The 26,361-nt window shown below is 34.9% G+C and overlaps 1 protein-coding gene across 1 annotated transcript; it reads left to right on the forward strand.

Annotated features, from left to right (window-relative positions):
• The first annotated feature begins 127 nt into the window (after nucleotides 1-127).
• On the forward strand, nucleotides 128-26,250 carry LOC139690749 (histone H2A deubiquitinase MYSM1-like). The gene is made up of 12 exons (XM_071588278.1): nucleotides 128-391; nucleotides 529-814; nucleotides 3,967-4,182; nucleotides 4,282-4,927; nucleotides 5,319-5,551; nucleotides 9,820-9,976; nucleotides 10,871-11,040; nucleotides 12,049-12,261; nucleotides 15,402-15,618; nucleotides 16,750-16,969; nucleotides 23,198-23,408; nucleotides 24,320-26,250. Exons 1-12 carry the CDS (start codon nucleotides 315-317, stop codon nucleotides 24,452-24,454), a joined length of 2,781 nt encoding a protein of 926 aa, XP_071444379.1. The 5' UTR covers nucleotides 128-314; the 3' UTR covers nucleotides 24,455-26,250.
• The last annotated feature ends 111 nt before the right edge of the window (nucleotides 26,251-26,361 follow it).

The raw sequence follows: 26,361 nt of genomic DNA on the forward strand, positions 1-26,361 counted from the left end.
ATTCTGTGAATTATCAATCGAAATAATCGAATGGCGATTTTTTGTCGATTGTCATAAATCCTCCCCCTTATAGCTGCTGTATTTTCAAGCTACCCGCACATCGACCATAATAATAACATGCCACTGCCACTTCGAGTTATAAATTACGAATGTCTTTTGTTTTAAGATGAAATCAAATGTTGATGTGCGAGCTAAACGAATGGCAGTAATAATTTTAAATAATGGCTAAAGCCATTGTATTCAGTAACAGTACCCCGGATAAGTTATTTGCTAATAGGCATTAGTGAATGGAATAATCTTTGAGTTGGTAAATTATGGCTGATGACGATGAAGTTGATGTGTTGGGGGACTTTAGCCTGGATTCATTATTCCCGAAAGAAGACAGCCGTTTGTCAGTATATTATTATTATATGTTATTTAATCTCAGTAGGAAAAAAATCCAGTTACTTGCATAGCAATTTCATTCCCACCATCTAATCCAAAATAGAGCTTATACTAATTCATAATTGTTATCAACTTGTTTTTAAGGCATTGCTACGATGCTGGAGTATTAGGAGCGCAGAGTTCGGATCTTCTTAATGACTATATAGCGCCGCAATGGTTGTTAGATACAACTCAGCCCTGGTATTCAGCGGAGGATAAATCAAGAGGAACCAGTGACCGTTTACTGCAGGAAGACAGGCCACACTCGTTTGGATTTAGTTCCTTAACTGGAGTTGAAAGTCCCACAAAAAGCACACCTGGAACTTCTCGATGGGAAGAACAAGATTTAAGTTGGACTGAAAGAGAAAAGTCTTTGCTTGAGAAAGGAATGGTAATCAATTTAAAAAATCATTATTGCATAGAAAAATTGTGTCAATAATTGGTAATATTTTTAGCATTACAGTAAAGCTTTTTAATAATATGGTAGAGACTGTTGTAGTCCCTAAGGGAAAGTCTGAACCTACTGAAATTTTAGAAGAGAATTTTTATTCATCTCGTGGAATCGTATTTGTTTATATTTTTAAAGTCAAGTTGTTACATCATATTGGCTGCAGCAAAACACATGGCAATTAAGTTTCAGATACTTGATAATTGAATGGAGAAAATTTCTTTTGGAATTCATTTCCTTGCTCCACCAATCATCGGTTGACAGATGGCATGGTAACTTAGAGCCTAACCGTACTTAATCAATGAATGTCGATATTTCTTACCCCGACGTTAGACACGAAAAACAATTCGGCAGGTGGCATCTGTAATGTATTTCCTTAGAAAATAGGATTCATTTCATTGTTGTAATAATCAAATTCATAGAACAATAATAACGACCAAACCCATCATGGTACACTTTTAATATACTTATCTATTAACTGTGCATCCAGACCACATTCTTCCAAATCAACCTATTCCTTGCCATAACTCCTATTTCTATCACTAACACTCCTGAAGTAAACAATACTTGCAACTTATGTACTTCCAGCAACCTTCTCTCTGGTACTTTCATGCCTTTTGATCTTGTTACATATTTATACCTCTTGCAAGCATTCTGCCAAGATATACAAATTATCTTCTTCCATAGTCCCTAATAACATTTTAGTCCAAAATACTTTAGAGAGACTGTTCTATTTGCTCTATTTTTTGCTTAGCCATATTCTTTTTGTAAAATCGCTTAACCTTTGTTTTATTTATATTGCTTCATCCCATATTCATTGCACTGAATTTCCAATTCACTCAGAAATGCTTGCAACCCCTTGGCTGACTGACAAACTAAAGCTTGGTCATCAGCAAACCTAACTGATTTTACTAATTACAATTCATGCCAATTAACTTTCAATCCAATCTCCTGTTCTCCCGTGCCTCTTAAATCATTTCACCCACATATATGTTGAACAGCACCGGTAATAGTGGGACATCCCTGCCTATCACCTCTTCATAACACTGCCCATCTGGACTCTCCGTCTCCAACTCGTGCCAGAACAGTCATGTACATGTACATTTTGTGGATATGTTTCCTATCCCTTACAGATTAGCATCATGTCCCTCCAATTTTTTCCATATTTTCTGCAGTATACTCATTATTTTTTCCCAATTCACTCTATGAAACAGGAATATACGTTCTGATTGTATCCTGTGTTCCTCTTGACTAGTGATCTCATTACTGCAGTGGCATCAGGCATGCCTCTCCCCTTCCTAAACCCAAACTGATCACCCCATAGGTAATCATTTGCCTTACTCTCCATCCTTTTGTTGATGATCCTGAGAACCTTTTTAGCTGAATGGGAAATCAAACTTATTGTTCTGTAGTTCTCACATGATGTAGCCTTTATCTTTTTCAAAACAGGAACTAACATTGATCTCACTAAGTCTTCCGGCCAGATTCCTTCCTCATAGATGCTACGAATCGGTCCATATAAACTCTTCCTCACACAATTTCCTAAACCTTTTAGTAATTACGAAGGAATGTTGTATACCCCATAGCCGTATTTGATTTCATCTCCCTAAATGCCCTTTCTATCTCATCGATGAGTATACCTGAACCTAAGCTATTTTCCTCTTAGTCATGTTCTCTTTCTATGTCTAACCTTGTTGGCCTAAGTTCTTTAATATACAGTTCTTCTATATATTCCTTCCATTTCTCTTGGATCTTTTCTGCATCAACTATTATCTTACCCGACTTCTCTCTAACTGTTAGCCCAGATCTTCCCTTCTTGACTTCCCGATAGTGATTTAACCTTGCTGTATAGTGCCCCAATTTCACCCTTCTGCAAACTTTCCAAATCCTCGCACTGCATCTTCCACCATGCTTATTTTGCTTAATTTGTTGCCCGTCTCAATTAATTATTTAACTCTTTGTCCTTCTTTTTGCCTTTTTCTGTGTTTACGTTATTCCATTTTCTTCTCCCATCTATCTTTCTAATCATCTCATCCGTGATCCATGGTTTCCTTGTCCTTTTCCCATTAACAGTTCCTATAGTTTCTTTTGTGGCTTTCGTTATCCCTCTTTTGATATTATTCCTCATTTCCTCGATAGTACTCAGCTCTTTTCCCTCATCCATGATTTTCTCTACACCCTGCTGATACTCCTTCCTTGTCAATCCATTTAATGCTTCTACATACCATTTCCAAACCCACTGTCCCTGCCTTATCATTTTGAAATTGGCACTACACTTCATAACACAACTACATTGTGATCAGAGTCCACATCTGCTCCCGGAAATTGTGATACTCGTTGGCTCTCATTCCTGCCGCTTTATATTATGCTATAACTATCCCTTCGTTATCCTTCCATCTCACCTGGTATAGACCTAAAATATCCAGATTTCCTCTTTCCAACTATCGCTTTGTATTATCTAATTTTCCTTTCCTCAACATTTTCCTAACATTACAAGTTCCTATTCCAGCTGATTCGGCCGTTTTCTTCTGGCCTGCTGCTGTCGGTTATCCTATGCAAGGGTTTGGTGGGATGAAGACCACGGAAGCCTTGTCTCTCCCACTGTTGGGCACAACCCACGGCCGATTGTATCGTGTCCCATCCTTGCCAGGACTGATTTTTTCTATACTGTCCATCATTAAAGTCTTGGGAAATAATAATTTAGTTGGTTTCCTGGTGCCTTCCTCAATAGTATTTTTAGCTTGACACCATCACTCAATGGCCGCCCCACTGGGGTCAGATTCCTTTGCAGCCACCTCACTGAGGAACAGATGTGCGTGGGCTACCTTTCGTAATCATATGAATTACTCCATAAACACTCTTCCACCCACATTTGCAAAACCTTTTAAGAAGTTGCACGGTAATTTTGTTCAATCCCAAGACCTTATTTGATTTTAATTTCCTTCATGTCCTCTCTGTCAAACCTTGCTGACCTCATGCCTTTACCATAAAGCTCCTTTATAAATTCCTTCTATCCCATTTGGATCTTCTCTGGTTTGATAAGCCATTTGTGGCTTCTATTTTTAGAAACTTGAAATAATATTTTTTTGTTACAGGAGATGTTTGGGAAGAGCTGGAATAAAATTGCACAGTTAATAGGAACAAAAACTGGCTCTCAGGTAAAGAACTATGTAAAGTGGGACCGCAGAAGCCGATCCGATGAATCTATTGTTACTGAAGTTAATGCTTCTAACTTTGATCAACAAACTGGAGAAGTATTTAGTTTCTCTGAAATAATTGATGACATGCAGATACCTGCATCAATGGAAGAGGTGATATTTTAATTAGTTTATTGTTCTGGTTGTATACAAGCTCTTCAGAAATGATTGTGGCTGTTATTTATTTTCATTTCTCAAAAATTTATTTTGTAGGTTATAGCTGTGGTGTCTACTGCTTCTCCTACCATTCCTGTATCATTGCCTCGCACTGTAGAAGACAGAGATAGAAAAAAGGATTCTCTTAAAGGCCAAGCATGGAATAGCAAGCACTTTCTAAGTAAAAGTTCTATTGTGAAAAAACAAGAGCACCATAAGCATGCTGAGGAAAAGAAAAGACGTGAGAAGAAGAAAAAAAATGTGGCTCTTGATGAAAAAACAAAATATTCATCTGATAAGTTTTATTTGACCCCAAGCAAAAAAAAGGAAACAAAGATTAAGAGTATATCAAGTAAACATGTTAAGCATAGTCTGGGTAATGAATCTCCCACACCTGAAGTATTAAAAAGTCATCCTAAGTTGCCAGATAAATTGTCATGTGGAGAAGAGGTTGTCAGAATAACCAGAGAGGGCAGTGAATCGAATGACAGTGACATTGAGGTTGGTGACAATGAACCAATTATATTGGAAGCTAGCTGTAAACAAGAAGACAGTGGCTCTGCCCAAATTGCCAGTGTTTCACCGAAGTGTAATATGCCATCAGAAGTCATAGATGATAATCTGTCTGGCGAACCACTAATATCACCCTTGCTTGAAAAAGTCTGTCAAGAAGATGAAAAAATGGATGGATTTAGATCAATTGGTAATGATGGGTTCCTTTGACTAATATTATATCAAATTTTAATTTGTTGAATTTGTTGGTCTGTAACTATACTTCTTGCCTCTGAACTCTCTGCACAAATGAGTTTTACACATCGGTTTAGCTGTTTGCAGTCATTTTAGTTAGTTTGAAACTGTTTGAGGTAATGGAAGCACTAAAGCATTATCGTTGATTCATTTTATAGATATGCCAATGCAAATTTCCCTTAAATAGGTTGACTAGAAACATGGTTTGTTCGTGAAAATACCTTGAAATAAATGAATTCAAGTATTTAAGATGTACCTAAAGCAAAACATATAATTTTGAACAGATGCATGCATTTCAACTTAATTCAAAACCTTTATAAACAATTTATTTCCTTGATTTTCCTCAGGGTTTGAAGATGGACCAAGTAATTTTCATCCAAAATTGACTTATGCCTCATGCGTGAAAGACCGCAAAGATAAAAATACATGTCATCAAGATATAATGGATAGTATAGCAGCTATTGCACCACCTTCTGCTGAATTCTTTCTAGATATGCAGTGCATTTCAGAGCAAGAGAAATCGATACACACGGAGTTCTTTGAAGGTCGCTCAACTAAAACGCCAAAGCGCTATATGAAGGTAACCCTCTATTTTGCAGTAAAGTATCATTATATACTATTTTCGTATTATTGATTTGTTTTTGTGTTCAAACTTTCCTTTAAGGTACTTGTAATAACGATAATAAAAGGATTTCTAAACAGATGTCTTTATACATGTATGTCATTATTCACAAAGTTCAATGAGGTGGATAATATTAAATGATAGAAAATTAAATTAAACTTTATAAAATAGATTAAAATTATAAATAAGGATATATGATGAAATTAATTCAATAACCGAGGTATGTTTCCAATGGAGAGAATGGTTTACTATCATGGGCAATGGTGGTTTGTAAATAATTTGAAAATACAGTAGTATTTTTAGGAGCCAGGGATATATTCCTAGATAATCCTAAAGCTACCACTACCCCTCTCCACCTATGTTCAATGTCACTGGTAGGGTTGATTGATCCTTGGCATTATTCTAAGATGATACACTTCCTCAGCAAAGTAATCCATCCCTGCATACCCTCCCAAAGAGGAGTACCATTGGAGGGTAGTTTTAGTTACAGAGGAATCACTCTTGAGCAAATACAAGATATTGATTTATGCTTATATTTGCTCATGTCATTAATGGCATCAGAAATGCATGTTGTAATGGAACCTATAGAATGCCCTGAGAACATTGCACATTCTGCCATTGAAAATAGTAGCATCAGCTCATTGAAAAGCTTTCAGTGGGTAGATTGTGAATATGGAGGACCAATAACATTGTTTCGCTTTGAAATGATGACAAAATTGTTTTTAGGATATTATTTTAATTCAAGACCGAATTAACCAATAATTTAAAACAAAATCTTCATCAGTGTATGCACAAATGTATTGTACACCAATAATGAACTTCATGGTATAATTTCAGCAATTGGTAAAGCTAATATTACTGTCACTTAAGATGCATTGGATAGTTATGTTAGATTTTGTTTACTATAAGGAAATATGACTTTAATCTGCATTGAACCATCAGCATGTGTCTGCAGTGTAATATTTGTCCATATTTAATTGCCACGTAAAATAATTGTTTATAAAGATTTACATGGTTTGTATAAAAAGTATCGGGAAAAGTTTTGGAAAGTAGATCTATTTCAGATATTGCTATAATGCCTCAAAATTCTTCAACATACATCCTTTGAGCATCAGCATACTTTTGCCAGTGGCTTTTCCATGACTCAAAGGGTAGGTGGATTCCGCTAGGACCTTATGGGTATGTGTGCAGGCTTCATTGGTAGCACTTAGGGTCCCATGGTTATGAGGGAGGATTTCACTTTTGGAAATAGGAAATACAGGGTCGCACCCAATAGTGGTAGGACTGATTTTTTTACAAGAATTTTATTGACGATATCTACATCTACATAATACCCCGCAAGCCGCCGCAAGGGCGTGTGGCGGGGGGTGTTAGGTCACCAACCGTAAAAAGGAAAAATACCACATGCAAAAAAAACAACACGGAAAATTACACCCACAGCAGCGCACACACTCATGCAAAAATCCCTTCATCCAATACTCATGCAAACACATATACCGCAAAACAACTAAAAAACTGCACCCCATGATGCAGCACGAAAGCCATCCTACAACACGGAAGCCAGGATACAACAAGCAAGAAATTGAAACACCACATGAAAATGCACCACGAAACACTCTACCCCCAAAGAGTCTTTAAAAGGCAGCGAATGCGACCCAACGTTGCAGGTAGCAGGAATTTGCCCCCGCGGAGAGGGACGAGGGATTGAAAGGGAAACTTAAAAACAGATGAACAGAACATGAATGAGGTCATTCGGAAAGAATGGGTTATTATAGCAAAACACATAAGGTTAGTGGAAGAGCATGCATTTAAATACAACTAATTATTTTTTAGACGCTGAGGGTGGCAAGTGGAATTTTTGCTATCTATAAGCCTGCAGTTGCTATCCCGTATTGTCCGTGGGAAGAAGGAGTCCTTGAGTCGGCTAGTTCTGGCATCTATTTCCCGAATTTTATAGGCATGATCAAAGCGACCAATGTATGTAGGAGTACGAATAATTTGCGAGACCTCGGTGCTGAAACATGCGGATCTAAATTTATTTAATAATTTCAATCTTGCATTGAATCGTCTCTCTGCCAATGATTCCCACCCCAAATCCATGAGCATTTCGGTGACGCTTTGCGTTTTATCGTAGGATTTTTTTACAAAACGGGCTGCCCGGCGTTGAACCTTCTCAATTTCCCGAATGAGACCTTTTTCACTCGGATCCCACACGCTGCATGCGTATTCTAAATGAGGCCTTACAAGAGCGTGGTAACAACGTTCCTTGACCTTCGAGTCACTTTTGCCGACAATGCGTCTAATGAAGATATACTTACATCGACTTAATAATCTTCAAAGTATGCTCCTTGAGCTGCTACACACATAGTATAATGTTGCTCCCATTCCCCGTATGCCCGCCGGAAATTTTCTTTGGGGATGCCGTTGATGACCCTCGTCGAAGCCTCTTGAACGGCCTTTATCGAGTCAAAATGTCGTCCCTTGAGCTGTCTTTTCATCAGGGGGAAGAAGAAGAAGTCCGGTGGTGCCAGATCGGGAGAATAGGGCGGGTGCGGCAACGTGGCAACGCCGTATTTGGCCAGGAGCTGTCTGACGACGAGCGCGCCATGGCAGAATTTTCGTCACCATCTTGGCGCACACCTTGCGCATGGCCAAATCCTGTGAAATAATGCGTTGGATGTTGGATGCAGACAGACCCAACTGGCCTGCAATTTCTTCACTGGTTAAGCGTCGGTCTGTGTCCAACGTCATTCGTGTCGGTTCTTGCCGTCGACGGCCGTCCGGAGCGATGGTCGTCTTCAACGAGCTCCCTACCCTCTTTAAACAACTTTCGCCACTCAAATACTGTGGAACGGCTTAAGGCAGTGCCCCCATAAGCCTGCTTGATCATATCGAGGGTCTCAGTTGCCGTCTTCTCGAGTTTCGCACAAAACTTCACGGAATAACGTTGCTCTAAATTCAGATTCATTTTGTTTTTTGACGCAGACAAAAAACTTGCTTCACTAAAAACGGTGTCCTCACTCAACGACAGCCCGCAGGCGACTGAGGTTGGTGTCAGTCTGTTGCTAAGAGCCCCCTCCACCTTGCCCTGCCAGGCAGACCCCCCTCCACCGTTGGCGCCAGAGAAAATCAGTCCTACCACTTTTGGGTGCGACCCTGTAGTCTGCTGGTGCCAAGTCAGGACTGTAAAGGGGTTGGGGTTTGTCGCGATGCTATTTTTGGCAGATAGTTGGTTACCTTAGAGCCTCAATCGCTCAAGACCTTCAGGATGGGTTTATGCAGATCTTTCTCATCGCTGAATTTTCAGTGATAATGGTATGCACTGTCATCTTATCTGTGGCAATAGGATCTGCGATCATGCGCCCCCTTAACCAACATTCTGAATTCAGCACTTTATGCTCAAGGTGCATTTTGTCGGTTCTTGATGTCGATGGCCGTCCAGCATGAGATCTGTGCTCCACTTGCTCGGCCATTTTTGAAGAGCTTGTGCTGCTTAAAAACTGCAGTTTGTGACATGCTTTCATCCTTAAACACTTGGCAAATCGTACCCAATGTCTCCACAGCCGATTTCCCCAGTCCAACAGAAAATCTGATGGCGTGCCGCTGTTCAATTGTTCACTACATTATGCGCTTGCACCAAGTCACTCAACAGGGGTCCATGAAAAGCTCAGTCTACACTGAACAAATGCTCACAGGCTATTGGCGCAGGTAAAAGGTCAGACCCTCCGCCACCGAGCCTGCAAGCAAGTCTGCTGTGACGTTCTGTCACATCAGGCAACAATTGTTCCCGATACCTCTATACTTTTTATACAAACCTTGTGCATATGTTCATTATCAGTTTATACAAATGTTCACTTTATCTCTATTTTATTATATTTTTCATTCAATTTCACTCACAGACTCTTTTCAATGCAGGTCTTTATAATTGAATCACACAAACAGAAAACAAGTTTCTGTACACATCACATCAACTTTCAACCAGGCTACAACTTATCCACTGGGGTCATTTTACTCAGTTATGAGACTATAAATAAAAATCAGTCCAGACTCCACACATTTCTTGAGACATATTGTGCTTAGCTCGCTTTTTTTGATTCCCCTCATTTAGTCTTGTTTGTTGATTGCTAGTTCATAAGTTGAAGAAATAAATTTAATGGATGTAATAACTCATATATTTATTAAGGTTTCATTTTAAACATCTTACTGGTAATCATGTTTTACTGCAGATTCGCAATCATATTCTTGAATGCTGGTATAACAGTCGACCTCTGTATGTCACCAAAACATCTGTTCGCACTGGATTGCGAAATTGTGGCGACGTGAATTGTATTGGACGCATCCATGCTTATTTAGAGCAAATTGGGGCCATCAATTTTGGTTGTGGTATGTTTTAGTGATAAATTGTTTGTTGCATGTTTGTGATTGAACTAACAAGAGATCCACTTATTTATTTCAAGATTCTTAAAAACTGTTGCAATTCCATGGCATTACCAATTTTCTTTTGCCATGTTCACAGTTTAGAATTTATTGAGACATGGGATATTATTGGGCTGGAGAGTTAACTTAAAATTAAATTTATCTCTCCGACTTAAAAAAAATGCATATAGTGTTCATTGAACATTTTTTAAAATACATATTTTCGAATAAGTTCTTGAAAACCTGTTGTTGAAAATATTTTTCCCTGCATGCATATTTACTTGTTTTTGGTTTTATCATGTAAGTAATATTAAGCAATGAAATATAAGATACCACTGCCAGTTTGTAAGTTGAATTTATTTGGAAATTCATCAATAATTTTACAATCTGGTGTTAATAATAAGCATATTTAAATGTGTACTTGCCTATTCAATAAATTAGTTAAATTTAGTAATTTTTGCTTAAAAAAACTTCTGTTCAGACAATGGTTTGTAAGCAAATACCAAATGGTGTAAAGAGCATGGGGGCTAGTCCTAACCCCAATCTCTATGAGTATATGGGAATATTTAAAAAAATGCATATTTTTCTTTAGACTTTTTGGTATTAAGTATTTGCATTTGGTATTGTCGAGGCTAAATTCAAATAAAAATTGATACTTTAATTGTACACCATAAAACACTTGGGTATCCCTAGGTGTACATTCTTCTCCAGTTGGAAAGTGAAAAAGCTCTACTTATTTATTTGCTAATTTCATTAATGCTCTATTTATAACAGATAATATCAAAGTATAAAACTGTACTTTATAATAATAATTGAAATACACATTCAAAAAGTTACCATTACTAACCTCTTTATCTTTAGAGCAAGCTAGGTATTTACGTCCCCATATCCCCACTTCACCAACCTCGAGTTCTTGCCTTATGGATGGAGAAGAGCAAGTAGATGTGCCTAGAGGTCCAACAAGGGAGGAAATAAGTGCAAGGCATCAGGCACGAATCGATGCCATGAGACCTAGGAAAAGGAAAGGAATGGTATGCTGTCTTTTTCCCTCATCTTTGAAAGAATTGTCAGTATCTTAATAATAAGTTTTCATTTCATCATTGATATGATAAACTTCATTAGACAAAGTTGTTTAGTTGGTCAAAGTTTCCCTACTTCACCAAATTTACACATGAATATCTTAATCTGGGAGTTCTGTAACCGATTAATGGTTCATTCAAATGTAAAACTCACATGTAACTGGGTAACGGAGGGGATTTCAGTAAGGAAGGGAAAATTATCATCGGCAGTTCCTCTAAAAAATTAATAAATGAGATCTCATTGTAAATTGTGCTCTAAAATTTGTATCTAGCCTTTAATTTTGTTGTGGATTGATTGATGTCCCAAGGAAAAATTTTGTGCAGAAGAGGTGCAGACATTAAAATATACCATTAATAAAAATATTCCTACCTTTCCAAAAGTGTTTGGGTCATATACTCCTCGTATTATGCTGTGAAAGAGAGAGAATAAAATTTTCATGAGAATATATGGCGGTTTTCTAATTAGTGAAATATTCGTATTTACTGAATGGAAATGACATTTTGTTTGATTTTGTGTATGTGCTCAATCAGTAGCATATTTCCTACCTAATGCTGTATTTAATTTATAATTAAAATCTGCATAATGAAGGTCTTTAAAAAATGCTATTGGTATGCATTAGAAAGCAAGTACACTGTGATCAAAATCTTCAGTATAGAATTCTTCTTATATATATTCTAGCTGCTAGCAAGATTGTATTTATACCAAATATTTTAAACGGAATTTATGATTTTCCTGTTGCTGAATCAAAATGTTTTTAATTCAACAAACTGCAGGAGATTTCTTGACTGTTACTTTCAATGGAGTCATCCAATAATATGCATTAAAATGCAACAATTTTAAAGTGTAAAAATCATTCGCTTTGACCGGGATCCCATTTCTAGGTGATAACTTCAAAAATGTAAATTTGGGATTTCACTGTACATATTATAAATATGAAAGTCTGGTTTTAATTTATCCAGGATCTTGCCACATCGTTAGAAGGTGCTGATGGTGGATATACAATTATACATGGTGGAACTATTGATGGAGTGGAGCAGAATGATGAAGAAATAATTGTTTTCTCAAAAGCACATTCATCAAGGAAAAGCAACCAATCAGGGCGTGCAAAAACTAGCAGTGAAGAATCCAAGCTTAAACTCATGCGTTGCTCATTATATTCAGATGTTCATCGGGTAAGTTAACTTAATAATCAGCTGATTGTGATTTTTTCATAAGTTTCCTAATTTTTTTCTTTGTAAAATGCTGTTTGTACTATTACTAGTAGCCCTATATAATCACATGCATTGAATTCGTCATTTGAATTATATTCCATTATATATACCTGAGTGTGTGGAAATCAGATTTTTTCCATATGCATCAATTCCCAGATTTAATATTGAATGATTCTCAACTTGCAAATAATTATGTAAAAATATCGGCCATTTTTTCCCGCTAAAGCACATTCTTATATAGCTGATAATTAATAGTGACTTATGGGAAAGAGGAGACACCTTTGGTGTTTATAGCTGGTATTACAAGATGGCACAGCATTTCTACTGATAACCTCTTAACATAACATTTTTGTCTGTGATAGAAATCACACAATAATTTACTTTGGGAGAAAGTCCTCATTTGCTGAAAATTTTATAATTTCCTATTGAAATTTCATATTTGCTCTAAAAAACTGTTATTACAAAATTAATGCTTATGCAATTGCAATCTTATGAAATCAAATTGTTGGTCATGAAAAAGGGCAAATGCCATTAATTTTCCTTTGCCACAGTTCTCTGTTCAGGATGAACTAATTCAAAAGATTAAAAGCCGCGATACTATAGATGTATTCATTAATTAAGTTTGGCTGTGGTGCACTGATTTTCTTTTATTTATAAAAGTACAATGAAAGTGCTGGTGAATTAGTACTTCTATGGGCAATAGACATTTACATAGTTCATTCTAGTGTTGGTATTTTATCTCTCCAAAATTATGTTTCTCACTTTGTCTACCTTTTTATCATATGCTCCTCACATTTTTCCCTTTTGCCTGGCAAAGGACACTGTTCCATATGATTTGCACAAAGGGCAGTTGTTCCCATCACGCCATGTAATTCTGTCTTAGAAGTTTCACATAGGAAAAGAAGTTTTCAGTTTAAGTCCAACATCAGCTGATCAGATGTCTTTTACCTTCCTTCCATGTTATCCAAAAATGATAATCATATTACTGAGCAGCAACTTAATTCTTAAAACTGAAGCATATCATTTTTTCCCATGTATACAGTGGAACTTTGCTTGACAAGCTCATTGTATATCTTGTGACTTATCACTTAATGAGTGATGAGGAGAGGGGGATTCCTAAAATGATTACATTCTTACTGCTTCAGATTGTGTTTAGCACTCATTCCATTAGGACCTCAGTGTCGCTAGTGATCTCATGTTTTTCCAAACTTGTGTTTTGGAAACACAAGTTTGGAAAACAGTTAGTTTTACAGGCATTATTTGTGATTTTTCGTTCAAAGTTGAATGATATTTTGTGCATAGTTTTAAACATGTCCCCAATGAAAAGTCTGCACGAAGGTAGCTATAACAGAATAAAAATATCCATAGAAATGAAAAGTAAAATCATTGAAAATTTTTGGAAAGCATTAAGAAGCATCACTGTAATAAGGCACGAGTTGTGCAGTCTATAAATTTATTTAATCATAATGTTGTGTCGTATTTTCACAAATTTTTGTGGTTCGACGAAGCAAATGTCTCTAAACAGAGTGCTAATAAAAACAGAATTAAGATTATCGTAAATAATAAACTAATTTTTAAATCAAATTAAGCTTCAGGTTGGTTAATTTTGTGATAGAAGAAAAGATGAAAATTATGCACAATCCTAAATTATGTATATATAATTTTTCTTGAACCTTTTACATTTTTTTCAATTTGGAATACATTATCGTATTTTACATTAATTAATGTGGGAAAACTTTTTCGCTTAACAAGTGTTTCACTTTATGAGAGAGATTCTAGGACTATTATGCTCATTGTGCGAGGTTCCACTATACTCTTAACATCAACATCTTCCAAAGGAATGCCATGTCTTTAAATTCCAAGTTACCTCATCTGCAGGAATTATATGCAGAGGACTTATAAATCACACATACGTCAGGCGTTAAACATACGTGCACACGTGATAGCATCTATAATTAGATGAGTGCGTTGTTGCATTTATTTTCACCATAGTTTGAATTGTAGAATTTATAATTCAATTGAATCACAACCACAAATTTGGTAACTGAGAAAATATTTTCATAAGGACACCTGTAATAATCAATATTGACTTCACAATGTGCTTCTTTTGAGAAACACAATATTACCTACTCATAGTATAAGAGAAATAATTGGTGGCAAGAAAGATTAAAATTTGTATGGGAATTTGGGATGTATGCTGTCAGATTGAATTGCTCTCTCTTGAATATCATTCACATAGAACCGCAGAAGTCTTATTTCCCCTGTTTTATTTTTTTAAACCATTAAGAATAATCAAAAAAGTTTTTGTCTTTCATAATTTTACAATGGACAGGGATTTAATTGCTCAAAATCAAGTGTAAACCACACACCTTAGGTTTAATGCAGCCTAACAATATATGGCCTTATCGGATCTGGCTAAGTGAATTGTTTATTAGATATGTTTCCAATGGTTTCCAATGAAAACATTTTACATAGAATACAATGATACCTTCACATGAAACTTGGCTGATGAATCATTAGTATTAGATGTGAGATTCTGCTTGATTTTGCAATATTAAATGTATTCTTAAATATTAATAATGTATTTCCACTAAAAGGTGCAGTAAAGGTGTAACTTTGAAGCAAACTATAGACATTGCTGAATATTATGATGTTGTATTCTAGACGAGATTCCATGTTAGACTTTGTGGTGCTTTCATTTCTTGGGTTTCTCTGATCTCATAGGGATGGAATGAGGTTCATTGAAATAAGAAGAATCCCTTGGTTGATTATAATTAATGAAATATGAGCAAGGGTAAAATTTTACTCTTAAGATAAGAAATCATCTAATATTTTGATGACTCTGACATAATTTTAACTGAATTGAATATACTTACTTCTGTCTTGAATGTTCTCATTTCAATACTTAATAATCTCATTATAATTTTCCATGTTTTAATTCATTGTTAAATAGACAGTTATATTAGTACCCATCAGCAATTTATAATTCTTGTCCTTATATTGTTTGTTGAAGGTGAGTGAACATTTGATTGTGTCATGCTTTCCTATAGAATATAGATTTAAAGCATTAATATTAATTACAAATGCATTTTCTTTTTAAGGCACCTTTTGTTCTTGAACTTTGTTTGGAGGCTCTTTTGGTTGTGGATTTCCATGCCCATTTAATGCATACAGAAGTGGCTGGCCTTCTTGGTGGTTACTTAAGAACACAATCTGTGGCAGAATTAGAGGAAGAAAAAGTCCAGGAGACACTGAGGATATGCCGTGCAGTTCCTTGCCAAAGTTCTGGTTCCAATATTGGTTGTGATATTTGTCCAGGTAAAGAGTTTCATCTCTGTGTTATAGAAGCTTATGAAGAAGCTAGTGATATTTGATAAAATTTCCATATTTCTGTCATGTCTCTTTCTATTTTTTTATGTTTGTCCCTTATACTGGTTAGCAAGGTTCGTACCCTTCTTTAAACAAAAATAAATCAACTTTGGCATGAGCCTGCCAGGTGACTAAGGAAACACAGGTCAGCATAGCTACTCAGGAAAATGTGTGGAATCACTCGATATTTTTTTAAAATTTGGATGAGGGATATGTTTTGGAAAGAATGGAGGAATAATGCATTGTATTTAGAAATCCATGGGAAGATAGGTATTTCAGTTTTTAAAGCAGTGCTTGTAAGTGACTTTAACCCAAAAGGGATTAAAATGCATTCTCTACAGGGATTAAATGCAGTAGTTGAAACTAATTCCATTACTGAATCTGAGAATTCAACTGTTAACAATCAAGAATAAAGTAATCAGTGATAATTGTAGATTGGTTTTCGTGTGGATTTCATGAAGCGTAGTATTTTTCAGATATCCAACTGGGGCCAACTTTACATGGCAGACTTTTTGAATCTGCTTTACTCTTGTGTAATATTCACAGATTTTTTATAGGAAATGTATCCAGTACTATGACTAGCTATAGATAAATACTTAGTGAAGAACGATAGAATAATTTCTAATGATTCCTCTTTTTCACACATTTGGATGAGTATTATTTATGCATGAAACTCTCGATAATCCATGGTAATAGATGCATGATGAAATATGGATAAATAAAAAACATTGGTAACTGAAATGTGGAAAGTGTGGTCTTTATATGCACGAATACCTTTAAAGAAACTCTACTTTTAGATTCTTCATTAATTAGAGTTTTTTTTAGCAATTTAAAGTACATTTTTTCCATTTTCCAGCCATTTATGAATAGAATTGTTCATTTACAGGAACATAGAACTATTGTAATATATATAAGAATAATTTTTTTAATATGAATACTGATACGAATTTATTAAATTTGATCATCATGGATATCTAGATTTTACTGTGCTATAAAATACCACCCATTATAAACAGGTGAATATGAATACAGGAGAGTTTAGGTTTTCATTTACCAATGCATGGATTTATTTTTTCTTAGTGTCTCAAACAAAGGCATTGGAAACTTTGGACCAAGAAGGATTGGAATTAGTTGGCTGGTATCACTCGCATCCAACTTTCCCACCTCTGCCATCAATTCAAGATATGGAAACACAGGCACATGTCCAGGAGTGGTTTATGCGCTCAAGAGGCTCCCCTTTTTTAGGCTTAATCCTCTCACCTCACACTATACAAAAGGAGTCTCTGGCATCCTCATACAGGTGAGTCATATATTTTAGAAATTCTATTGATTTTTAATGTTTGCATAGATTTTTAAAAGTAATGGATAAATGAAGTAAATTCTTGCTTTAACCATTTGTTGAATTAACCAGATAGTTACAAAAATAAGTACCTTGAAAGCTATCAACTATAATTTTCCAACAAATTGAGCAGCTTACTCACTCTTGTCAAAATTAACTTCCCATACTTTATTGTTGTTTCATGATGGGCACATCCTTTTGTTTATATGTTTACATAATAAGGTTAATTATTAAAGTTTAATTCATGTTTAGTATTTATTCTGTCCCGTTATAGGATTCTATTGTTATGCTTGTCTATGATTGTTAATTTGTTGTCAGCACTAACCTTCATGTCTGTTTATTATGCCATATAATTTAGGATACAAAGGGTAGTAATTGATGCTTGGAACTTTCAATTCATCATGTTTTAGTCAACTAGTAATTTAAGGTCATTATACATAATTTTATATGACTACCTGTGTTGCTTGTGGCATATTCCTGGTCTTGCACAATGTGCACTGAATCTTGTGCATTTCTTTGTCTCCATTAAAAGTAACTTTATGTTTTTATTATATAATGCAATTCATCTTTGTTTATAGCATAGTGAAAGAAGCAGTGATTGCATTTCATCATTACGACTAAATATTTTTGAAACTAAAACTTTTTATAATGTTAAGCTCCCATTCATTAGGTCAAAATACCCAATGGATTATCACAGAATTTCCTTTAGAGGAAAATCAACTATGTTTAGGGGATAAATAACAAATTTAAATAGGTTTATTTCATATTTTAATGAGATCTTTTTATGCTTAATCATATGGAGTCATTAGAAGTCAGAGATCATGGGCCCACAAGAAAGCTTGTGTGATTGTAATTAGGGGAGGCTACCTGTGACAAAGGTCATTGCTCCAGAAGGGTTAGGTGGGTAAATTTAGGTGGGACCACTTAAAGTGCTCTCCACATAGCACCTCAAGTAGGGATCAGGATACCATTGTAAAATCCATCCACCATCCGGTTACATATCTGGATCCTTGGGGAGGGAAGCAAGTACATTAGTCATTGCACCATCTTGATCCCGAGTGAAGTTGGAGTTGGATTTGTCCAATCCCAAGATAGTCTGGATTTTGCCATATCCTAATCACCCATGGTCCCTTATAGTCTATAATAGTGAGGGTTTACTGTATGAATATTATTTATAGTTAGAGAAAGTGGCCTCTGAAAGATGAATGTGCATTAGCCTATTTATAGCGTATGTAGGGCCAAGCATTTATGGTAAATCAAGTCACCTAATAAAAATAAATATATCGGCAGTAACAAATAATTATAAGTAATCAACCGGTTAAGGTAGGTTTTGGATGGACACAACTACCAGATAAATATCTGGTCTCTCCTAACATAACAGGACCCAACTTCCTTCTCTACGGCCATCCCTTTTTCATCCCCATGTATTTCTTTCCTCCCTTCATTCTGTTCAACATCCATATCCTATTTCTGCCCTTTCCTCATTTTCGTAACATTGTCCCCTCTATCACAGTCTTCAACATCCCACTGCCAATCAATATGCTTTGCATCCATGTTACCCATCTCCTTATGATTTCCCCTAACAATCCCTTCTCCTCCCCCACCATACCTACCATCTCCTCATTTATTTCCCTTTTGGGAAAACATGGTCTTGTAGGGAGAATAAGATGTTAATAAATTGGAGGCTTATGAAATGTGAGCATAGAAAAGAATGGAGAAAATGAACTGGACAGAGAGGAAGATGAACATCAGAGTAGTACATATAGTTGGAAAACAGAGAAAGTGTATGGGAAAAAGAAGTGGATAGATATTCTGATTGAAAGGTGTTATGATGTTGAAGTCTGTGATAGAAAGGAAGATGTTGTGTATGCTGTGAAGATTGGGGCAAAGAATGAATGATTTGGACTGTATGAAATAGGGTGGAAAATATGCAAAACAAAAGTTATTTGTGAGTGCTAAAAAGTCAACTAGAATGTATACTAGTTTTAGGGGCTGTCAAAATCTAAATGAGGTTATGTACTTTAATAATTATAATGTTAGCAATGTAAATAATTTAATATTTATTTATCTTGAAAACAAATAATTATTTAACTTTAAAAGCATGGATTGTAACATATGAATTTTCAACATTGTGTTGGTAAATGGGTTCCAACATTATGATCAGTTACATGCACAAAATGTATGCAAAATATTCCCAATGGTTAATAGGGACAAAATCTGGTGTTAGTTATGACTATACCAAGCATTGTCCATTGACTTAACCTATGTGAAATATGCAGTAAGTAAAAATAAATTTAAAATGCTTTATCACACAAAAGTAATCTACTTTTTTTCTCATATTAATGTGAAATATGAAGTATTCTAGCAAAATTTTGACTTTGTAGTTAATGTATCATATCTAAAGCTTTATTTCCATACCATGTACATACGAAGTCTGTCCAAAAAGTATCGCAAATTTTGAATTTCTGCTGGTTTTGTATATTTTATTTTTGATTTTTTTGTGGCATTATGTATGGTACTTGTGTCTCTCCCTTATGCCTAAAAGTTTGGCCATTTTAAATGCTCCATTAATTTTTGACAGCTGTTTTGCTGGGACGTGTTTTGGCTTGTCTTTGATTTTTGCCTGTTTCAAAAAGTGGATAAAAGAATCTGTATCAAGTTTTGTGTGAAAAACAAAATTAAGTGCGCAAACACATTCCAAATGTTGACTGTGGCATATGAAGAAGCTACCTTGGACCAAAGCAACGTTTATCGGTGGTACAAAATGTTTTCAGAGGGCCAAGACGATGTGAAGGACGAAGAGCGTGCCGAACGCCCGAGCACGTCAACGATAGATGAAAACATAGGTGAAGTGGAGAAAATGATATTGGCCAATTGTTAAATCACCATTAGAGAAGTTGCTGAGGACCTAAAAATATCGATTGGCTCATACCATTTGATTTTCACCGATGATTTGGGCATGACACGGGTCACCGTAAAATTTGTACCAAAATTGCACAATTTCAACCAAAAACAGCAACGCATGAACATTGCTAATGACTCTGTCCGCAACATCCCACATTTGCTCCAGAGGGTCATAACTGGTGACGAATCATGGGTTTATGCTTATGACGTGGAAACTAAAGCTCAATCATCCCAATAGAAGCTGTAGCACGAGCCAAGACCGAAAAAAGCGTGCCAAGTTCGCCTGGATGTTAAAGTTTTGCTCACAGTTTTCTGGGCATGGTGCATCATGAGTTCTTGCCACAGAGTAGAATGGTAAATAAGGAATATTACCTGCAAGTTATGAGCAATTTGCACAAAGCAATCCACCACAAACATCCGGATTTGTGGAAGAATTAAAATTGGCTTTTGCACCATGATAATGCCCATGCTCACAAGTTGTTACTTGTGCAGGATTTTTTGGCCAAAAACAACACACCAATGATGCTGCAGCCACTATATTTCCTAGACCTGGCCCCCAGTGACTTTTTCTTGTTCCCGAAACTGAAGAGGCCCATGAAAGGACGACGCTACACTACAATAGACGAGATAAAAACTACATTGAAGGAGGAGCTGAACAAGATCACAAAAAATGATTTTTGATGTGCTTTGAGTATTGGAATAAACGTTGGCATAAGTGTATAATATCTAATGGGGATTTCTTGGAAGGGGGCGAAATAGATATTCATGAATAAATAAATAATTTTTGAAAAAACATAAAAGTCGTGATACTTTTTGAACAAACCTGGTAAGATTACAATTAATTTTAGATGGGTTTAAATATAAACCTGTTGGCATTTAATATTTTTATTTATTACTTAATAATATAAGAATTCATTGAAACACTAAAATATCCAAAAAGCTACAACAGAAATGAAACTCAACATATCTTACTTAGAATTTTCAGAAACAACATAAGATGGGAATGTGGGCAGTTTTTTTATTCAAACCACTGGAAGCTCATCGATAGGATTAGCATTATTGAATGTTGCTTAATTTTCATGAAGAGTAAAGTTAAAGATTTCGAAAATTTTATGGTGTTTTTCATAATTTCATATCTTGTGAAAAATTCATGGTGCATAAAAAAGTTATCATAAATGGAGTGTGCATATGCAATATTAATTTGCAAATTTCTACTAATAAAATGTGCACAAGCCAATCATATTAATTTGGTTTACCCAATATGGCACAGATATATTTGATTTAAAACATTGTACTAAATACTTAATGAATAAAATTATCTTATAAAAAATGATCACTTAATTTTTTAGCATCAGGTTAAAAGAAGTACATACTCAAAAGCACTAGAGTAATCATAAAAATAATGTTTTTATGAAAGTAACGTAATAATATCAGAAAAAACATAAAGGTAGGCTTATTATCACAGTTTTGTTCATTTCAAAATTAACTTTAAAAAGAAGTTTCTTGTGATCAAGGAATCAAATGTATGGCAGTTACATAAGGAAGTTTTTTCCACTGATCTTTATTCTTTGCCATATCATTTGCTTTGGTAAAACTGGCAGTTAGTGTAAAAGATCCTAAGTGTGCACCTGTTCGTTTAAGAAACCAGTCACATAATATATACACGTGAAAAACCACCAAACCTCACGGGTGGTTAGACTAATCACAAAATCAGTGAGAATATTATTCTATCTCAAAACATAGCTGTTTGCAAATTGGAGCGAGCACAGTCGATTTCTAAGAGAAGGCTGTGATAGAGTGAAAGCAAGGACATAATGGCATTGTATAGAAACTTGGATCCATACAGCAAATCCTCAAGTTACAAAATCCCTGATTTACATCCTTTTGGTTTAATTTCCATGCCAGGGAGTAGTTAAAACAAAGTATTTTTATTATTTAATTAGTTTCAGAACTACTAATAAGGCCATCCAATAATAAAATACATAATTTTCCTAGTAACAAAAATATTTTTAATGTAAATTCCAAACATCTCTGATCACTAGTTAGTGTAATTAATGAAATGACTAAATTGTGACCTTATGATTTTCTTAGAGCATAAATTTATAAAAATGGGAAAAACTAACTTATATTCTGGATTCACACAATTGGTGTTCCACCACAATTTTATCTTACTTCATCAGACTGCTTGCTAGAGGCAACCCACTCACCGTTGAAAATAATTTTTTCAGAAGTTTATATCTGCAAAATCAGGTGGTAGTGCTTGCTAGTTGCAATTCAAATGAGCATTTAGAATAATATATTCTATTTGGCTAGACTGTTGATGTTGGGCTTATTGTTGGTACAATATGCAAATATTCAGTGAACGAATGCAGTTAATGAGTTTTTACTGAATGCAGTAATAGTTGTAATTTTTAATTAAACAATCTAAAACTTCAACTTGACTGGTACAATGAATAGAAATCTTCTGAATTACAAAAATAATATGGATTTATGTTTACCTTTTCTTACATTACCTTTGAAATAAAAATATGAAATTTCCTTTTCTGACTTTTTTACTTTTTGTAGACGATTAGTGAATTTGATTTACTAAATGGCAAGTTTTCAGGCACCTTTAAATTGTGATCCAAAATATCTCTGCTTAATCTCCTCCCATTTTCCATCCTGCTTAACTTTTCAAATAACTGCAAAATTCCATATAATATGAAAAATACATGAAGTGCTATATTGTTCTTTGCTTAAATTTTATTTTTCTTAATAAGCATTTACTCATCCCCCTCAAGTTTGTCGCATGTCAGTAAAAAGAGCAATTTTGTGTTAAGTAATTGACCAATGCTTTAAGTCCTGTAGTCCACTATTAAGACTGATTAACTGATCACCTCCTAACTCCTTCATTAAAATTGGAAACATCTATTAAATTTCATACAAAGGTTCTCACAGTATTGAACTGCTTGTCTCGACACTTCTGGGTCTTCCATCCATGTTAGTTGTCTTCTGGTTGTGACAGTTTCGCTGGCCATCCCACCTGCATCTTCATGTCAAAGGTGTTTCGACCTGAAGATGCAGGCAGGATGGCCAGTGTAACTGTCATCAGCAAAAGACAACCAATGTAAATGGAGAACCCGGAAGTGTAGAGGCAAATCTATTACATTTATCTACTATTCATAATAACATCCATTTGTCCTGAGAAATATTTTTTATGTTGTACTTTATTGGAGAGTTTAGCATTTAAATATACTGTTTTTTGCTAGAATTTAAGCATCATGCTTTTTGTTACCTTCAAAACAGGTGCATCATGGTGGAAACCAATCAGGAGTCTAAAGAAGAAGTTCCATTTGAATTGGATAGCAAAATAGTGGGATTAGAAGGATCCGAGTCATGTTTGTCTAATATGAAAAGTGTGTTATCTGTGATTAACCTTGAGTCATCCTCTGGTGAAGTTGATTTGGACTCTCCTATTAAAAGTCCTATCCTACAACCCATCACATTGCGTGAAAAGGTTAGTTGAACTCTTGGCATTTTTACTCTCTATCGGAGTAGGAAGGTTTTTAATATGGAAGTGTGACATAGTTGAATGGAACATAATCATTATTCAAACAAAGTTACTACTGACAACGTAATTTTTCAAAATCTTTACTTTCACAAACTTCACCAAGAATGGTAAACCCTGTAATTTTTCAATAAAATTTAGTTGGGACTTGATTTTCAGTAATGGCATGAGTCATAAGTATTCTATCTTTTTGAAGCCATAGTTAGGGCAAGATCAATGTTTGCTTAACGTTATAGCAAATATATTGGGTGTATGCTTAACATTATGGGAAGAAATGTAGCATACTTCTCCACATTAGCCGGTCAGACAGCAGTGGCAAAATAAGATATGTACTGATTAAAGGAATAGTATCTCTCTTACATATTCCACTAGCAAAAGGAAAAACCCATTTTGCTGCTCTTTTCCCTTCTCTTTTCATGATGGTCTGAATAACTCTATTTCAACAGATAACATCCAAGAAAGGTTTGTTTTTTAATGTATAGAAACTGCATATAAACTCTTGCAGAGTTCATGTAAACTTGATGATTAAGGATCAGGTTTTAATGGATAAAGTCAGCATTTTGTATGCCCAGAGTTGAATCTCTTTGATCTAAACCCATCCTCCTGCGATTTTTTTAAAACAATTTTTATTGAATGCCAGACTTCATATGCCTATCAATTTAAACAATTTTAGAAAAGGTGTGAACTAGACCATATTTATGCTTGGTGAATTCAAGTTAATAAAATAATGCTTTGTTTGAATCTGGTATTCCAGTTTCATTTTTGCTATCAGTTTCGTTGATATACTTATTTTACACTTTCGTTGGTTTTTTATTTATTTTTGATGTTCATTGATGATTCATTTTATTCTCATTTAATAGATCCTGCAAAGTGCAAATGCTTTCATGGCAATGAGTCAACCAAAATTAAGGTGCAATATTCAAGAGGACATTATTGCTGGCATGCAGAGGTTATTAAATCACCAGAAGAATTATTTGACTGTTGAAAATAGTTAGTTTTTACTTATTAATTCCTACTTGGTCTCACAATTGCACAGTAGGAATTGCATACAGACATGTTGGTTGCATGGTCACCAATTTTTAGCCACCGACTCATAATGAGTGATGATAATACCCAGTAGTTATAATTACTTAGGAATATTTGTAAGCAAAAGTTCAGTAGTATGATTTTGAGTAATTTTCACCCAAAAAAAGCAGAGTGCACATGGTGTGAACTTTTATCCTTTTTGTTAGGTTGTTTTCAACATTCAAAAGGAATCAACATTTTATGAGCTTGTGGGAAAAAAGTACTGTGGAGTAATAATTTATAAGGAAAGGTGTTAATAAAAGATTCTTTATTATGTTAATTAACTGAAAATAGCATTTGTATCTAATTAAGAGATATAACTCGGACGCACATTACCTCATGCATGAAAATGCAGAGCTTGCACTTCTCTCTTTATGTATTTAACATTCTTGTGTTTTTATATTAGCTTGACATTATTAATAAACAAGAAAAATATTATTACCAAGCAAACAGTGTCACTAATGAAATTCTTGCGTAATATCAATACTATATTATAAGGATCAAAATTTGGAAGAAGTTAAAATAAATTTAAAACACAAGTCAAATTGCTGATTTAAATGTTAACAAAAGTGAAGAGGATAACTAATAAAATGTCTTTATTGGGGCAAGACTAAGACTAGGTAGTCCCTTCGTCTACTTAACCCATCGTCATTTACGTAGAAAAAATCTTACAGAAAAGGCAAACACCAAGGGTAGCATTTTTAGACTAAAGTAAAAATGCTTAGCCCCACCATAAGAAGTCCAGCTTTTACTAAAGCGGGTGGTGTTGGTGTAACACAGCAAAACTTAATGCATTATGTTATACTCATCTTCTGGTTGTGATAAGAATTTTGACATTCGTTTAATACTACCACAAAATAGCTGTAACTATTTTCAATTTCACCCACTTTTTTTTCCCTAATAAGCAAGCAATGGCGGGAACAAGAAAGCTGCCTTAACGAAGGAGTGCTCATAGAAACTAAATGGGGTAGCTGGTATACTACTGAATTATATTCAATTAAGAGTTCCAATAAGTATGAAATGCAGACAAAAATTTAAGGAAAGGAGCACAATAGTAAAATGTAATGATCACAAGTTATTTTAAAGTATAACTGATCTTAAGTGATATTAATGTTAAATATGCTGCGGTACCCAACTCATACAATTATGAATGTTTTTTCTATAGGTAACCTGGCAGCATAATTCTATGTAGCCACACCCTTAGGATATCTTTCCATTTTCTTCTGGAATCCAAAAAATATATCCATGTTACTGTTTACTTATTCTATCTTAATGGTAGCTTCTACAAACCATCCAACACCAGTAGTGGACGACATGGCAAAAGCAGACATGATACAAGGTGAAATGCACCAGAATAGTTTGTTGAATTGCTACTGGATCAAAGATTCCCTCAAAGGAAGCTTGGGAAACTATCCATAGATGGCAAAGAAATATGAGAATAGCTTTTACCCCTTTTACTGGATTATTTTTTTGAAAGTATTATTGGTTTACTCTTGTCCTTTAAAATTTGCAGAAATTTATTTGGAGACTTAACTTAGAGACATGTAGTTTTTTTCATTACCAAAGCAATGAAATTTGAATGTTTTCACCCTATGTAACATTTTAATAAAAAGCCTGAACCTCTAGCTTATAGGCACACACTACTTACATTGTGGCTCATTCAAAGCCTATTGATTTTAATTTGAATTAATTTTAGAACCTAATTTCAATAAGATTTTCAGCTGCATCATTAAAGCAGTATATAGTATGGCAATAATGAAATTTTTTTAAGTTTTAAGAATTTGCACATAGCATAAAAACAAAAAGTTTTAAATCCCCTAAATGTAAAATGACGGGT

This window comes from Hetaerina americana, unplaced genomic scaffold (genome assembly GCF_022747635.1).
Source record: "Hetaerina americana unplaced genomic scaffold, ioHetAmer1.1.p SCAF_3, whole genome shotgun sequence".
Lineage (NCBI taxonomy): Eukaryota > Metazoa > Arthropoda > Insecta > Odonata > Calopterygidae > Hetaerina > Hetaerina americana.

Excerpts from the sequence above, each read along its gene's own strand:
- LOC139690749 (XM_071588278.1), top strand. The coding sequence starts at position 315 with ATGGCTGATGACGATGAAGTTGATGTGTTGGGGGACTTTAGCCTGGAT. Across the intron at positions 815-3,966 it reads CTTTGCTTGAGAAAGGAATG|GAGATGTTTGGGAAGAGCTG; the intron begins GTAATCAATTTA and ends TTTTTGTTACAG. Across the intron at positions 4,928-5,318 it reads GGATGGATTTAGATCAATTG|GGTTTGAAGATGGACCAAGT; the intron begins GTAATGATGGGT and ends GATTTTCCTCAG.